Source organism: Haplochromis burtoni, unplaced genomic scaffold, assembly GCF_018398535.1.
Source record: "Haplochromis burtoni strain Fernald_Lab_line unplaced genomic scaffold, NCSU_Asbu1 Contig_118, whole genome shotgun sequence".
Lineage (NCBI taxonomy): Eukaryota > Metazoa > Chordata > Actinopteri > Cichliformes > Cichlidae > Haplochromis > Haplochromis burtoni.
Window position 1 is genome coordinate 1280755 of NW_024582479.1, and position 13817 is coordinate 1294571.

Below are 13817 nucleotides of genomic sequence, written 5' to 3' on the forward strand. Positions count from 1 at the left end.
AAGCAGCCCACATTTCAGTGCTTTATTTCGGTGCTTTTTTTTCCTGAGCTGTGATACACTTTAGATTCTAGCCAATCATTTTACGTTTCCGAGGATAGTAGGCGGGCCCAGGTACGTACGTTCTTGTAGAGCAGAGCTACAGATTAAAAATACCCAAGGCGAAGCGGTCAAAAGTCTGGCTGTACTTCACAGCAAAAGATGCAAACTCAGCAGCCTGCAACAAGTGCTTTAAGCTGATACTGTGATACTGTCAAAGGAGGTAACACCTCAAATCTGATGAAACACCTGGCGACGCATAGCGTTTTTTTAAAAAGCCGAGAAATGTGCCGTATTTGATAGCTTGCTGCAAGACCTCACACTGTGCACATCTACTGCGGGTGTGGTGCCTCGGACCGGAGTTAGCAACATCCCCCAAAAACTGGAGGAGTAGAGTCCTGGCCCCTAGCCCTGCCAGTGTAGCAGAAATGATGAGGATGATGATGCAGCAGCAGCCGTTCTTCTCTGCATGAGTAGCTTAATGTTGTTCGTGTGTAATTTACGTTGAGTAGGCTAACCACGTTATTACATTAATGCATGTAAGGTGAACTAGCAAACATCATCATAGCTACATGCGGCTGTCTTCTTGTTTGATGGCAGATACTCCCTTCACCCTGGCCAAAAAGGCTAAAATGACCAAAGTAAAAGTGGAAAACAGTTAAACATGAGAGGTGTTTGGCCAAAGTTTGTAGTTTTTCCATTGTCTAAGCACTGCTTCCAGCCAAGAATGATATCATATATGCCCCATAGCTGCAGAAAAGGCTAACATTGTTATCTTTTTACAAAAAACAGCTGAGCATGAGAGGTTTTTGGACCAATTTTGTGTTCTCCATTCTTTAAGCACCGGTTCGAGCGCCGTTTAAGGTATCGTTTAGGTTTTATACGATACCCATCCCTAATCCTGACTTTGTTCATGTTGCTTCTCACATCAACGTCTTCATCTTTTCTTTTATAAGGAAGTTCAGAGGCTCAACTTTTTTAATGTAATGATTTAAACGTGTCCTATTCTATATTCTTAGCACAACAAATACAGCTTTATGTATTTTTTAAGTCAGAACCAAACTGCAGGTTAACTAACTATACTCAGGTTAGCTTGGCCCTAACAAAACGCTCATGTGTCCATGAAGAGAGAGAACTTGAGCCACCCTACATTTATTTATCTGTGTGAAGGAGGTGAGGGGTTGTTGGGGAAAATTGATGGAGCTATGAACACCGAAAAGTATGATGATCAGATTTTGAGCCAACATGGAGTACAATCCGGGAAGCATCTCACTGGCAACAGCTTCATTTTTCAGCATGATAGCGATCTAAAACACACTGCCAGTGCGGTAAAAGCATAACTAGTTAGAAAAACACACACAGTGGAATAGTATCAGCCCGGATGTCAACGTTATTGAAGCAGTGTGGGATCAACTTGATAGAGAATGGAACAAAAGCAAACCAACATCCAAAGAAAAGCTTTGAATGTCCTTTACGAAAGCTGGAGAACTATTCTTGAAGACTACTTAAAGAAATTACAAGAAAGTTTTCCTAAGCAGCTCACTATTGTTGAAGAATAAAGGTGGTCACACCAAATACTCTGTTTTTGCCTTATATATAAATGGAAACATATTTGCACATATTTCAATAAATCGTTGTGCCTTTTTCCTATTTTCTGAGCAAAATATAAAGAAATGAGGGATAGCTCAAGACTTTTACACAGTACTGTAGGAATGTGAGATCACTTTCCCTTACAGACATCAGCATCAAGATTTGGGGATGTCATATATTTCTACAGTGAAAGAATCAGGAGATGGTGTCATGTTTAGGTTTTAGTAATGGTTTCAACAGAGACTTTAAAGATTCTTTGATTTTCATTTAAGAAAGATGGCTGTATTCATTTTGAACGTTCACATGGATTTATGAGTGCTGACAGAAATAAAAAGATCACCATTTTTAGCAGAGCACACTGTACGTGTTTTCTTTGTACTTCCATATTTTCTAAAATCATAAAAGACAATAAAACTCTGGATGAGTCAATCCAATCTATCAAGTTTCTTGAAAGGTTGCAGTCACAGGACTCTAAGATCTCATTTGTCTCACAGACCCGTCTCAGTGATGCCCCGCTCACTATTTTTAAAAAGAAAAACACACACTTTTCAATCACCGCAACCCATTGCCTCATTTTTTGCCTTTTTAAAAGTATGTAATTTATTTTTGTTTGTGCTTTATGACAAAAACAACCAAAAAAACAAACATTTAAAGTGCTGCAACTAGAAAGCACGTACTGTGCACAGAGACACACACACACATAAATACACATGCACAGTCATATCGCTGACTTATCAAACACACACTGATCAATATATAATCTTCAAAGAGAGACAATATGCTGATTTAAAAAAAAAAAAATCCCAGCAAAGCAGCAGCAGTGCTTGGTGCCACACACACAGGCGAGAACACGCCAAAATAAACAGGAAAACAAAACACTTGTGATGGCGGGGTGAAGAACATCACAGTCAATTTGAGCAAACATATCAACCACACACATCTGACTCACTCTGTGCTTTAAGCCTTCTGCTGCCCACCATCCGAAGATGCTTCCGGAAGTTCCTGTGGGTAGCAAAATCAAAGCGGAGGAGGGATAACAGAGGACAGAGGAAGGACCAAAATGTAAAGAAGAGAAAGGGGAAGCGGTGGGTGGGGAGAAAAAAAGTCAGGCAACACACAAAAACACACACATTAGTGTCACGCATCTATTTATAACAGAGGTTTGAAAAAAGAGCTAATTAGGTAAATATATATTCATTTACTTGTCAGCGTGAGTGGTCAAAACAGTGCTGTGGGAGTAATGTGGGCTACCACATGGTGACAATACCTCTTTTTATGCTTTTTTTTTTTAGATTGTTGAAATGCACAAGATTATATTGCAACAGCAGCCAGAAGGGAAACCCTGCTCAGCTCTCATCTGAACAAGACATTAAAGCTTCAGAAGTAGCTTTTTTTGGTCAAGTTAGCATAGACCTAGTGAACAATTTATGGAATAATGTCCATGACATATATTGACCATGTCTAAAGTCTTTAGGAAATACTCCTCCTCTGCAACCAGTGTGTGATTGGTGCAAAAATGGTTTTTACTCAGTCCGGTTTATCAATATTAGTGGTGGAGTTTGTTAACAAGTTTAAAGCAAAAAATCAAATAAATAAAAACACAAATCAGACTAAAATTATAGCACATGAAAAGACAAGAAACTCAGATATTTCAGGTAATACTGAACTAAATGGGCAACACACTTGCATAGTACACACAGCAGGGACATTGCTAACCCTAACACTGAAAAGAAAGAAGGATGATAGTTATGCATCTATTTTAAAAGGTTCGCCATAAAATGCTTAAAAAGGTACATACTTTCATGAAACTATAGATAAAGGACATAAACGTGTGCTTTATATATTATAAAAACTGTGGTATGAGTCAGAGTGTGGCTTTCAAAGAATTTGCCAAATGAGTTGTCAATCAAATGTCATATTAAATAACCAGAGATACACATATTTGATATTTAAATTGTCTTGTACACTGAAACATAATGTGTGACTGGTGTTGGTTTTGACCCATCTAAAACCAGATCACACACACATAAACGTTCATACTAGCCTATGAGTAAGTAAATATTGGAGATGTTGCATTACCATGCACCGTTTGGAAGCGTTTAATCTTCTTAATAGCAGCAAAGTATTATGGTTTGTGTAGACTTTGTGGGTGACTTGCTGCCTGATCCTGACATAATGTTCTATGCAAGAGTCCCAGATAAACATCCTTTTATCTTTCTGAGCTCCTCCCATGTCCCCTCTACACTCAGTGTCGATTCACTAAGCTACCAGTCAACACTCATTATTAATGGTCTCAGCGTGTGGTTGTGTGTGGGGAAATATATGCGTGATTGTCTGTTGGTAAAGCCTATAAATATAGAAGCAGCAGAAAGGGGAAAGAAGTCTTTAGAGTCTTCTTTCCCTTGATTTACTTCTTTAATAATGTCAGGAGAATAACTTATTCATGGTTTGATTTTGCATGTTTGTACAGCTAACTTCATCATCTAGATCTAGTGTAAAATGGTCTAAATTAGAAATTAAATATAGTGCATATACTTATCACAGAAAAACTATTTTGTTTCCTTTAGTCCTAGATTATTAAAATGATATGTGGTTCATTATTGCAGTAGTAAACTGTAAAATTTGCAGACTAAATTGCTGATTAAATGAGCAGAAACATAATCACACCACCTAGTTAAATAAGGAAAATGAATAGATGCTATCACACCTGCAGTGTCTTAATTTTGTGCAGACAACAGGGATGAAAATCACAGATATAAAGTGAACACTTTTTTTTAGTAATGATTATGGAAAGGACTTCCTGGCTTTGTTTTTCCCTGTGTTTTGGAAGTAACACTAGACTCTTATGGCATTTTTAACGTCTATATATTTTTGATATTTTTGCTAGAACACATAATAATGATGCAGTTTTAGTTCAGTTAATAGTGAAAGTGAATGTGGAGAATTTCACGCAGTAAAAATCAGATTCGCTGTCTCTTATAAAAAGAAGATGGGTCAGACTGCTCTGCTCAGACACCTGTGGCTGTGTGGCCATGTTATACACATATTCAGAGCTAGTAGTAGAAAGAAAACAGAGCGTTTAGAACCGTCTCAGATGTCTATCTATCGATCTGTCTGCTTAACGAAACAAAAAATATAGAGAAAATAAGGAACGGTATAAAAAAGCCCACGTAAACAAGCCACAAAGCAGCTGTAATAACTGAGAGAATTCAAGAGTGAAAGTAAAAATTGGAGCGATTAGGCATTGAAATGGTTCCTTCACTCTTCCTTGCTTTTGTTTATAGTTTTATCTTCATTATTATTATCTCATAATATAACAAACAAAGTGGAAAAATTTGCATTGAATCCACTGCTTTCACTGGTTTTTAACAGAAACCCTGCGTGAAAATTGCCTTGTTATACAAATAATTCTTTTGTGCTGTGGTAGAGACCAGATTTACCCTAATGTGAATACATTTTTAAATTCTGTTTATATCAGCAGACTGTGATATGGATGATTATTTAGAGTTCACCGTGGGCAAGAAAATACAATAAATCCCATTCTTAAGCCAGCACCACTGCAACATCTCCATACAGAAGCTTTCACTGAGCTGTTTCAGAGTTACAGAAAGGAAATGATGAAGAACAAAGTCCATCACAAAGAGTATTGTGTCATCAAGAGATTTCATGTCTCATTTATAAAATATCTAATGTTCCCTGTCCACAAAGCAGGCATTTTCTAATGCATTCACTTTGAGGTTGTTTTTGTTTTTGATCTGTTTCTGTTGTTCAAATACCCAGTTAGAGTGGATAAAAAGCCACAATCGAGAAAGAAAAATAAACATGCATTTTAAAATTTTGACAGCCTTAGGGTAAAGAAAGCCTCAATGTGCTAAAATCCATATTTTTAGAATAACACTTTGAGACAGACACAGGATGGATTTTTGTGTGTTTTAGAGGTAAACTGCCCCCAAAAGTTTGTTCTGCAGTTTATTTTCCCTTGTGCTCAAATCACACATTTCGATGAAACAACACGCAGCTTTAATGACATTGGCACTGCAGATGGATAACACTCAGATGTCAAAGGAATCGAGATGTACTGCCTCGTGTCGCAGACGCCATCTGCCCCTGTGTGACAGAGTATCAGGGCCCGGGTGAAACAGGTTCTGAACTTGCAACTAAAGTCATTTCTCCATGTTGCAGAATCAAAATTTTTTTTGAGGTAAATAAACACATATTTATAAAAACAATATCATCATATTTAAAATGTAGCTCTAATAAAGCAGACTGTGGTGTACTACAGATTTAAATGCTTAGGTGCTTGCAACTATACAAAATATTTCTCAAATTAATTCAGACAAATTGCATACAACTTATCTACAAAAACAAAAATAAGTTGTCCATGTAGCATATCTTCATTTTTCCAGCCTTACACTGGAATAAAAGTTTGATTCATTCTGGCTTTGAAATTGGGGCATTGTGAGACTATCCTTTTCTGGTTCTTTTAAAACCTGATGTCCTCACACCTCGTGTGCCATGTTCCAGCTATTTGGCTTACACAGATTAGATATGGCTGTAAATAAGCAATAACAGAACCATAGCCAGAAATGAGCGCCAAAAACTGCGCCTGAGGGGGGGGGGGATGCTTCGTACCTCTGGATGACTTCTGCTGACTCCTGCTCCCTCTCTCTCCTTTTTCTCTGCACAAATCCCCGGAAAGCCCTGCCATGATGTGGCACAGTATTAAAGGGATGAGAGAGGGAGAATGCTGGCATAGTGAGGGGTAGGACAGTGCAGGGAGGCTGATGCCACGGCTTTGAGCTGCAGGGGTTTTTGGGCTATAAAGAGGATGCTGTTGTAGGTAGACAGCAGATAGCTTTGACTAAAAAGACCAGCAAGGTAAATAACCCCATGTGCCAGTTTGCATCTATAATAATCCATCATCCCATAGAAATGAGTATCTTGTCACCTTAAGTGACTTTTCAAGTGTTACACTTTTCAATTCTTAAAGAAATAGTTTGTTTTGGGGGGAATTTTATACTTTTTTACTTTTTGTACCATCCCAGAATCAGTTCCGCTTTGCTTCTAGTGCACCCTTCTTTGCATTTTAATGTTATGTTGAGTTTGGAGTATACACTATACTTAAATCAGCTCTTGCAGGTATGTGAACTCAAAAAGCAGCTACACTCAAATACATGCACGTTCTTCAGTACTTTGGGTATTTATTCACAACATGAGGTACATCAATTTTTAATGGAAACATTTCTTGACATTAAAACTATCTTCCCCTAGCAAGACCTCATTGGAAAAGAAGGATTTTTCTTTTTGTGGAGGCATGCCATTCGTTCATATGAACTACTGAGAAACTTGAGTGTGTTCTGACTAGCAGAAAGTCATACCACTGGGCTCACACTGGACTTCCATGTGTCAAAGTACAAACGTGGTGTGAAATGTACCACTTTCAATGTGCGATTATGTCTTCAACAGTCTTAATTGTCATTTGAAAGTGTGACCCAACAATTCTGTGAAACTGATTAACATTTGTCCAAATCAGAGTTTTAGCTAGACTACCTTTAACCAGTGATACCCCACTGTGGGCACTTCACATTCTGCTCGAGTAAATAAAAATGAATGAGTAAAATCCCCCTCAAATAACATGCCCATTTAATGAAGAGGTGCGGCTTTACTTTCTATGTTTGGGAAAGAAATCCCATTTTAAGAAAACAAAAAAACAAACCCCAAAACAATATTGTGTTAATCCACTTCCACCAGACTGGCACTTCATGGCACCTCAGCCATAAAACTGGTCAGAAGTATCTCCAATTTTAGCTAGTTTACCTAGTCAAGTATTGATAATACAAAACAACAGAGTTGATCTTGGATGTGTTATTTACAGGTTTTTAGAAATAGCACAGAGTCACATGAAAATGAAAGTTTTCAAAGGTCTCTATGCTGCCCTTTTAAAAGCTAAGTACACCCCAATGACTCAAAGGAGTTGTGGAGGAATTTTGGCCCATTCTTCTTTGCAAGGTTGCTTTAGTTCGTTATGGTTACCAGCCATTTGTTTTTGCACAGCTCTCTAAAGTGCTACCACAACATTGCTACTTACTTTGCCTGGGATGATTATCTTGTTGCATGAACTAAATTTGGCTAAGGTTTAGCTCTAGGACACGTGGCCTAACATCTAGAACACTGGTTTACTGATGAGTTCATGGTCAACTCAGTGAGTGCAAGATGCCCAGGTCCTGTTGCAAAAATCATCTTCCCTGCACCACCATGCTTGACAGTTGCTATGAGGTGTTTTTGCTGGCATGTTGTGTTTGGTTTTCACCAACATGTGCCACGTGCCACTGTGCATTATGGCAAAACATCTCAACAGTCAAACCTAGGCCTGCTGCCATGGCAACTCTTCCAACAAGCCATACTAGTTCAATCTTTTTCTAATTGTACTTTCATGAACTTTGACATGTAACACGCTAACAAGTCTAATTAACTGATTAATCTAATGGTGATTAACAGCACTTTCCTGCTACTTACCTCCTTGATTTCTATGGAAACAGTAAGGGTGTACATAGATTTTCATAGACTACACAGATATCTTTGAAAACTTTCTCTCTCAAATGATGATATATTTAATCATACATACTGTTTAGTACAATCAGTTAATTTGGGGTTTTTATATTTTTATAACAAATACTGACATCAGGACTGAATACCTTTGTGCTTACAACTGAAGAGTGGACTGTTTAATGAAAACCTGACATGTTTTCAGTGTTAAGTAGCAGCTCGGGTTAGCTGGGCTTAGTTAGTCACAGTGTGTTGCAGCAGGAAGGGGTATGTAGTATGAAATGTTAAGGTTCTGGCTTGGTTAAGCAGTGTTAATATGTTAGCATTTATCTTATCGCTGAAGCTAGTTAGGAAGCTTTTGCACACAGCACATTTCTTACAGGCTATTTATCTCTCAAAGTTTTATGGAACTTACTGAATACAGCCAAAAGTTGCATTTTACTGGAAGACACTTGGATTGCATTTTAGCACTATAAATACTTGTTCTTGTACTTATGAAATCTCTCAGACACATTTAGTTCCAAACATGGCTGAAGTCAGCCAGCACAGATTTAGTGATAATTAGGAAGGCTGTGAAGAAGGATTAGAGCACCAACATAACTAACACAAATATCTTAAATGGCCAAAGTCCCTCTATTGCTGTGACCTAGACGAGTGTGTGCGTGCCAAACTGGTAAAACTGCAGGGCGCATGTGAGCTGCCAGGGTTTAGGTCAGCCAACGCACAGACATTTTCTGTACTTGAGCTTGGCAGGCTTACTCAGCAGCACTGGATTACACCGGACTTCCCTTCTGTCACATTTTTAGCCATTTTGAGTTTTTACATGAATTAACATTATTTGTGCTGACTGCGCTTTATAGTTGTTCAGAGAGCTAAACACGCAATATTAAATGTATTTCAGTTTTCATATTATTTGAGAGCACTGCGCTACATCCTGCTTGGTTCTCTCTTGTAATGATTTATTTTCTTTAACTCAGCGCAACAAGCAGCCCGATGATGAAGGTTAAATGATAGCATCTAAGTTAAGGAACAGCAGTTAAGGACGAGGGATTTAGATGAGGAAAAAAGAAATCAGGCAGGGAACAATACTCACGAGATCCTGTTTGATGGTCCCAAGATTAATTAGCATGCAAGAAGAGAAGCAAGAAAGAAGAAGAAACAGTTAAGGCACCAGAGAGCACTGAGTCTCAGAGAGGCAAAGAACAGAATCAGAATGAGACAGAGGAAGTTTATGTTTAATCTCCATGTGTAAAAACTAATAAAGTAAAGCCATATTAGTGCCGTAGGTTTGCATTTAATTATAGAATCAAACAGCTTTTGCGGGATATGTGGTTGAGTGTGACTTTGGGCTCAACAGATGGTGCAACAAGCATCTAATACAAGGTGAAAGGCGAAAACACAAAGTGAATGACTTAAAAAGAGGTAAAATGACAGTGAAGGGGAGAAACAGTTTGCTGGAAACGGTGGGAGATTCTGCATATTTTAATCAGAAGTTGTGACAGTAGAAATATTCTGCAACTGCAGGTGTTTTTGAGAGATAAATTCATGCACTTACACAAATAGGTGCACGCGTTTTTATTCAAACGCGCTGACTAATATTCCAGCTCGAATGCACATGCAGCATTGATTTTACGGCCCTCAAAAGGGGCGTTTTCAGGTTTTCGTGTAGACTAGTAATATGGACAACGATAAATATGATGATGCATATGAGATGAGAGTGATCAGTCTAAGCATTTCTTTTATTCTTCTTTGAAGAAAAACTTGTAGCTGATTACATTTTAACCAAAAGGAAATGTGACAATTAACAAAATAGTCACTATGATGGATGTCCTCCTTAAGCAAACTTATAATAGTTTGCAAGTTGATTTTTAAACTTGCTCAAGGGGAAGTCAATGGCAGCCTAGAAGATAATAAATCAATTAGAAAATCCTTAATGTTAAGTATGCCAGTAATGGTCTGTTTCTAGGCAGTTGTGTAAGACATTGCCATGGTACGTTTACTCTGACCTTTCAAACAGCAGATCTGGCATAATTGTGACTGTGTATGTTTGTGTACGTGTGTGCACAGGAACTGGACACTCACGCCTGCATGGTTGTTGTAGCAGTTTGAAAGGTGAACATATTTTCCTTGGGGAACCAGTTGGTGTCCTCTGCAATTAGAGAGAAAAATGAGGTTTCCAAGTTTAATAGACAGAGAAAAATAGACCATATTGGCAAATGTCGCAGTAAATTTATTGGAAATATGAAATCACAAAACCAGCACCAGCACTTCACAGTCCAGCACTCCACAAATGGAGAGAGGGAGACACAAAGGAAGAGACAGCAGAGGAAAGAGACGGGCAGACGAAGAGTCAAAAATACAGATCACCACGTTACAACATCAAACTCTCGATCCCCTCCAGACCTGAGAAGAAATAGATTTGAAGTAGTAAATATAATATTAGCTTATTTTAATGCAGGCATCCGTTATTTTTGTTTTGTTTCCTTAGACTGATAAACACTGATAGTAATAAGTGTTATTTCTTGTCATTTTATGAAGGGCTTATTTGTTACTTGTTTTATACTCAGGTATTATAAATAGAGTTTATATGGAATCTTAAGTTTAAAAAAAAGTAATCTGATGGAGAAGATTTTTGTGAAAACTACCAAAGGTGTGTTTTACTAGTGATTTTATAACCTACATTTGCACTATTTTTCATTGCTATAACATCCTTCATTCACTCGTCCATTTTCTTAACTATTCATCAAACCACACATTCAAGCTGGAATCACCAATTAACTTAACAAGCATGTCTTTGGACTTTGGATACAAACCCATGTAGGCACAGGGGGAACATCAAATCTCTACATGAAAGGGAAGACAAGAAGCTTCTTACTGTGAGGCCACAGTGCTAACCGCTGCACCACTGTGCCGTCCTTTAAACGTCATGAATTAAAGAGATGAATTTTTGTGGAGAAGTCTCGAGCCAATCCTCATTTTCTTTATGTTTTGCTTCCAAGAATTTATTGTAATTTTTAGAGCTGTCTTGAACAATAGTTCTCTCTTGTTTCAGTCCAGTGCTTATACCTGATCATTTCAGAGGAATGCTTTATTGTTGTTTGTTAAGCCACTTAACATTGATCTATTTATCACCCCAACATTAAAAGGCACCTAACTAATGAACCAGAGCTGCACATAACAGACAATTTTATTCAGATAACTTTAACTTCAATCTTTAGGCACTTTATTACAAGAAACCTGGCAAAAAGACCATGTTGGTTTCCATTTCTTTCGTTGGATCTACAAATAGTATTTTGTACACTGAGAAAAGTGTAATTTGTTGAAAATTTGCAGCGTGTCATTGAAAATTTAAGAAACTGGACAAGTGGAGAACATCATAGGCAATAGGAGGCCTAAAAAAAAAAAAGAAAAGCCCTATCTAAATCAGATCAACAGTATTTTAAAGTCATGGAATAGGCAGGGGAAAAAAGTTAAAATCAGACAGAAGAGGAGTGTCTACAGCCATCTGCAAAACACGGTGGGGGCTCTGTCATGGTTTGGGGCTTCATTTCAGCCAGTGTTGGAGATCTTATCAAAATTGATGGATTTCTGAAATCCTGTCCATTTTTAGCCACAGTGCAATACCATCTGGAAAGCTAATTGGCATTGGCCTCATTGTTCCGCATGACAGTGATCCCAAGCACACTGCCAACACCCTGCAAACTGTATACCTGAATGTCTGGATAGAAAAGCACACAATGAAACACTATCAGTCATGGATTGCCCCCCGGAGCCCGGACCTCAACATTACTGACACACAGTGGGATCATCTTGACAGAGAACGGAACAAAAGGCAGCCGACATCCAAAGAAGAGCTTTGAATGTCTTTCAAGAAACTTGGAGAACTATTCCTGAAGACTGCTTAAAGAATTCAAAGAAGGCTTTCCCAAGAGAGTTCAGGTTACGTTGAAGAATAAAGGCAGTCATATCAAGAATTGTACAAACATTTTTGCCTTATATACCATATTGCCATGTATGTTTGCACATGTTTCTATAACTTGTTGCACCAATTTTATATTTTCCCTAACAAAGTATTAAGGAATGAGGAGTGGCTCAAGAGTTTTGCACTGTACTGTAGTTTCTTTTTGCCATTTTCTATTATTTTTTCTGCTTCTTTGTACTTCGTAATAAAGAGGCTTTAACTTTCAGCATAAAGTGCCTTGAAGCAACTGTTGTTGTGATTTGGTGCTATACAAATAAAACTGTATTGAATTGAAGTGAATGTTTAAGTAGCTATTCTTATTGGTTTATATACAAAACATCATCACTGTTAAAGTTTACTAAAAATGTAAAATATTAATAATTACCATTATAATTATTTGCTTCACAGAGAAAATATACTCTTCTATTGATTCTGTTAGTTTGACTTAATTATATACATCGTATGTCAAATTAAAAGTGTATTTAATTTATTTAGAAACAACTACATAAAACTGAAAAAAGATCAAAATCTATTTCATCTCTGGTCCCATACCCATTCCAGCCACAGGGCTTTATGGAGAACCTTACACTACCCTCCCCCCCACTTGTTTGTGCCTTTTGAGCCTCTACCTTCCTTTGTGTCCTGAACCCTCTCACCTCTCTCCAGCCCAGTCATCCGGTCCACACTCCACATCCGCTCTAGGCGTCGGTGCTGCTTGCCTGCCTCTCTCGATGCACTCTCCAGGTCCAGGGAACCCTGGCTTCGAGAGGGAGCAGTACTGCACGACTCACAAGCCAACCCGCTACACTCCGCCTCCCCTTTTCCACCTTCGCCCCAGCTACGAATGTTGTGGGCGCTGACCGAGGTCTGCAGTGGAGGCTGAGACAGGTGATGATGATGGTGGGTGTGGTGGTGTGATGCATGATGAGAGTGAGAGCCTGCAGCGGTTAGCTGCGGCTGCTGGTTGCTACTGCTGCTTCCACTTGCCGCGCTACTTCCTCCGCTGCTGGAAGGTGGATTCATGCTCGAGACATTGTGGTGGTGGTGGTTTCCATGATGGTGCATACTATGGTGATGGTTGCTGTGATGGTGGCTGCCACAGCTGCTGGCGCCACGGCCACTGCTTGCGCGATGGTACTGGGTTGGAGACGATGAGGCGGAGGAAGGGGAATTGGAAGGCTGGATCGAGCCACCCCTAGATCCTACCCCACTGCTCCCCGACTTCTCCTTTAGGACGTCCAGTTCGAGGCTCTCCTTGCTGCCCTGGCCGGCGCTCATCAGCATACCGTGCTGGGTGGTGATGGTGTACACACGTGAAGGCTGCAGTGTACACTCCACACACTTCTGCTGGTCTTCCTCCACTGAGAAGCTGCGTTCGAGGGACAATCGTGCTGGTGCCTTGTTAGAAAGTGTGATAGAAGATGGGGTTGGCTGGAGTAAGCCCAGTGGCTGTGTCACTAGGCTGGTCTCCTGTTTGTCCTCACAGCCCTTAGTTTCAGAACAGGGATGGAGGTGGTTGTTGTTGTTGGGGCCAAATGTGTCACTTGGCGACTCCGGGTCAGGACCCACCAAGGTTTCACACAGAAGATGAGCTAGAATTTGAAAAACGAAGATGGTTATAAAGACAACTAAAAGTGCTAAAGAATGAGAAATATACCAAGGTGCTAAAGAGCAAGAAAACAGA

The 13817-nt window shown here is 39.1% G+C and overlaps 1 protein-coding gene across 10 annotated transcripts in view; it reads right to left on the reverse strand.

Annotated features, from left to right (window-relative positions):
- The window catches only part of LOC102289738 (NMDA receptor synaptonuclear signaling and neuronal migration factor), a 44721-nt gene that overhangs the window by 16044 nt on the left and 14860 nt on the right, over positions 1-13817 (reverse strand). For 3 of the 10 annotated variants that reach the window (XM_042223705.1, XM_042223704.1, XM_042223701.1), the window contains 5 exons: positions 12790-13725; positions 10255-10321; positions 9266-9271; positions 6259-6327; positions 2576-2628 (listed from right to left, as the gene is read on the reverse strand). In XM_042223705.1, the coding sequence (XP_042079639.1) occupies positions 2576-2628; positions 6259-6327; positions 9266-9271; positions 10255-10321; positions 12790-13725 (1131 nt within the window). The remainder of the gene's footprint in view (positions 1-2575; positions 2629-6258; positions 6328-9265; positions 9272-10254; positions 10322-12789; positions 13726-13817) is intronic. The other 7 variants (XM_005938826.3, XM_005938823.3, XM_005938827.3 and 4 more) reach the window with 5 other exon arrangements.